General features: G+C 55.0%; 2 protein-coding genes across 2 annotated transcripts in view; both read left to right on the top strand.

Moving 5' to 3' along the window:
* The window catches only part of LOC109527609 (serum response factor-like), a 2,381-nt gene extending 1,648 nt beyond the window's left edge, over positions 1-733 (top strand). The window contains exons 4-6 of the mRNA XM_019889618.1: positions 54-180; positions 244-323; positions 435-733. Of these exons, the coding sequence (XP_019745177.1) occupies positions 54-180; positions 244-323; positions 435-521 (294 nt within the window). The 3' untranslated portion in view covers positions 522-733. The remainder of the gene's footprint in view (positions 1-53; positions 181-243; positions 324-434) is intronic.
* Positions 734-1,232: 499 nt separating this feature from the next.
* Positions 1,233-2,020, top strand: part of eif4a3 (eukaryotic translation initiation factor 4A3) — a gene marked incomplete at its 3' end in the record, with an annotated part of 9,683 nt that continues 8,895 nt past the window's right edge. The window contains exon 1 of the mRNA XM_019889617.1: positions 1,233-1,527. Within this exon, the coding sequence (XP_019745176.1) occupies positions 1,374-1,527 (154 nt within the window). The remainder of the gene's footprint in view (positions 1,528-2,020) is intronic.

Here is a 2,020-nt window from a genome sequence, read left to right as displayed (position 1 = left end):
AATGCTCCGCTGAAAGGGCAGATGGGTGTACTTTGCAAGGCAAATGCCCCCCCCCCCCCCCCCCCGCCGCAGGCACCTCGGTGGCGGCGGCTCACCTGATGTACCCCGCGAGCCGCGCCCTCACCCCCTCCCTGGCCGACGCCGGGCTGGCCGTCCTCAACGCTGCGCCACGCGAGTCCGGTACGTGAGGATGTCGCGACTCGCCGCCGCTGCGCCGCCTTCTAATCCGCGCGCGTGTGTCAGTGCCCGTCCCTCAGGTCTTCCTGGCGTCCCTTCCGCCCGTCGCCGCCCAGATCCCCGTCTCCGCCGTGCAGCTGCACCCGGTGAGAAGACCAAATGCAAATGCCGCCGGGGGGTTTTCTCCTTGCACGTCCCCGCAAATCAAAAGAAGCTTCTGAACCAACGCGGCAGCGGGCCTTTGTGTGTGTGCGCAGATGATGTTGAGCCAGCAGAACGGCGGAGGCGGGGCTACCCTGACGGAGCTTCAGCTCGTCAGTCTGGACGCGCCGCAGGCCGACTGACTGACGCTCGACAAGTTTTTGTTTGCTGCTCCGTCGCCAAGCAAAAGCAGCCGTCCCGTCTTTCTTATTTGTGTGCGTGGCTGCCGTTGACACTCGACTGCTCTCCTTCCGGACACTCGCCATTTTTTTTTTTTTTTTACTTTGTTGAAATATTCTTCGCCCCCCTCTGAGCGTTCAACATGTTTCAACTGATTAAAATGTACTTTTTTTTTTTTTTCCCTCCACGCGTCGTGTCACTTCCTCTCGCGCTCACACCCGACTTCCTGTTTCGCAACAACTCGACTCGTGAGCGTTCTGTTTTGCTGTCAACTTCTGAGTCCGATTAAAAAAAAAAACATATAAAAAAAAAAAAAAAAAAAAAAAAAAACAACCGCCGTGCCGTGATTCCAAAACGCGACAACGAGTTCATCTTTGCGTGACTCTTTTGGCGGGAGGGAGGGCAGGGTAGAGTTCGAGAGGTCAAGGTAAGTAATGCAGCGTACGTTGGAAGACTTTTTTTTTTTTTCTGTTTGCTTTTTTTGAACTGGAAGATACGATTACGATTGCGTGACTGTCTCTGTTTTATGTGTACGTGTTGTGTTACATCATCGTATTGTTATTTTATATAAAGTGTTGTGGAAAGCGCTTTTTTAGAGGTGCGGCTGTTGTGAACGCGCGATTATAAATGAAGATGGACGAAGAAGAAGAAGAAGGGGGCGGGGCGGCCATCGTCATTTCCGGCGGCGCTTCACGACTGCGTCATCGTCGCGGCGACACGCGCTCCTTCTTTCTTTTTCCGTTCCGCTGTTCGTAGCTAGCGGCTAGCGTGGCGGCGCCTCTTTTCTGTCTTTTCGCTTCAATTCGAGTCAAGAAATGGCCGCCGCCGGTGTTCCGAGTCGGAAGCGGCTCCTCAAGGACGAGGACATGACAAAGGTGGAGTTTGAAACCAGCGAGGAGGTGGACGTCACCCCCACCTTCGACACCATGGGCCTTCGGGAGGACCTGCTGCGCGGCATCTACGCTTACGGTAGGCCGGAGATCGGCGAGGCCTCCGTGGAGCTCGAGCGCTCACGCCGCCGTCGCCGCAAGCTCCCATTCGCCCCTTTTGTAACGCCCGCCCGGTGAGCGTCGGACTCACATTCGCCGCCGCCGCCGCAGAGGCACTTTGTCGGCTTGAGGTTGCGCGGCAAGCTCGCCGTTAGCTCGATTAGCCGCTAAGCGCTCGCTGCTTAAATTTTTTTGCGCCCCCCCCCCAAAAAAAAAAAAAAATGGTGGCCCCAATTAGAATCGCGTCTCCAAGCAAACCAAACAACATTTCCACCGCGTCGACGACAATGGTTGTGGGTCGCGTGTGAAGGCCACTTTGTTCATGAGTCTCCATCTTCTTCTGATTGTGATTATTTGCTTGGAATGCCGTCAGAATTAAGCGACCACATTTTCAAGATTGAAAAAGGAAGTCCTTGCTCTGAATGCCCGTGACCCGTTCTGAAGAAAAAGTTCTCCAGAGATCTGCCCCCCCC

Source organism: Hippocampus comes, unplaced genomic scaffold, assembly GCF_001891065.2.
Source record: "Hippocampus comes isolate QL1 unplaced genomic scaffold, H_comes_QL1_v1.1 scaffold301, whole genome shotgun sequence".
Classification (NCBI taxonomy): Eukaryota; Metazoa; Chordata; class Actinopteri; order Syngnathiformes; family Syngnathidae; genus Hippocampus; species Hippocampus comes.
This window is presented reverse-complemented; position numbering and strand designations above follow the sequence as displayed.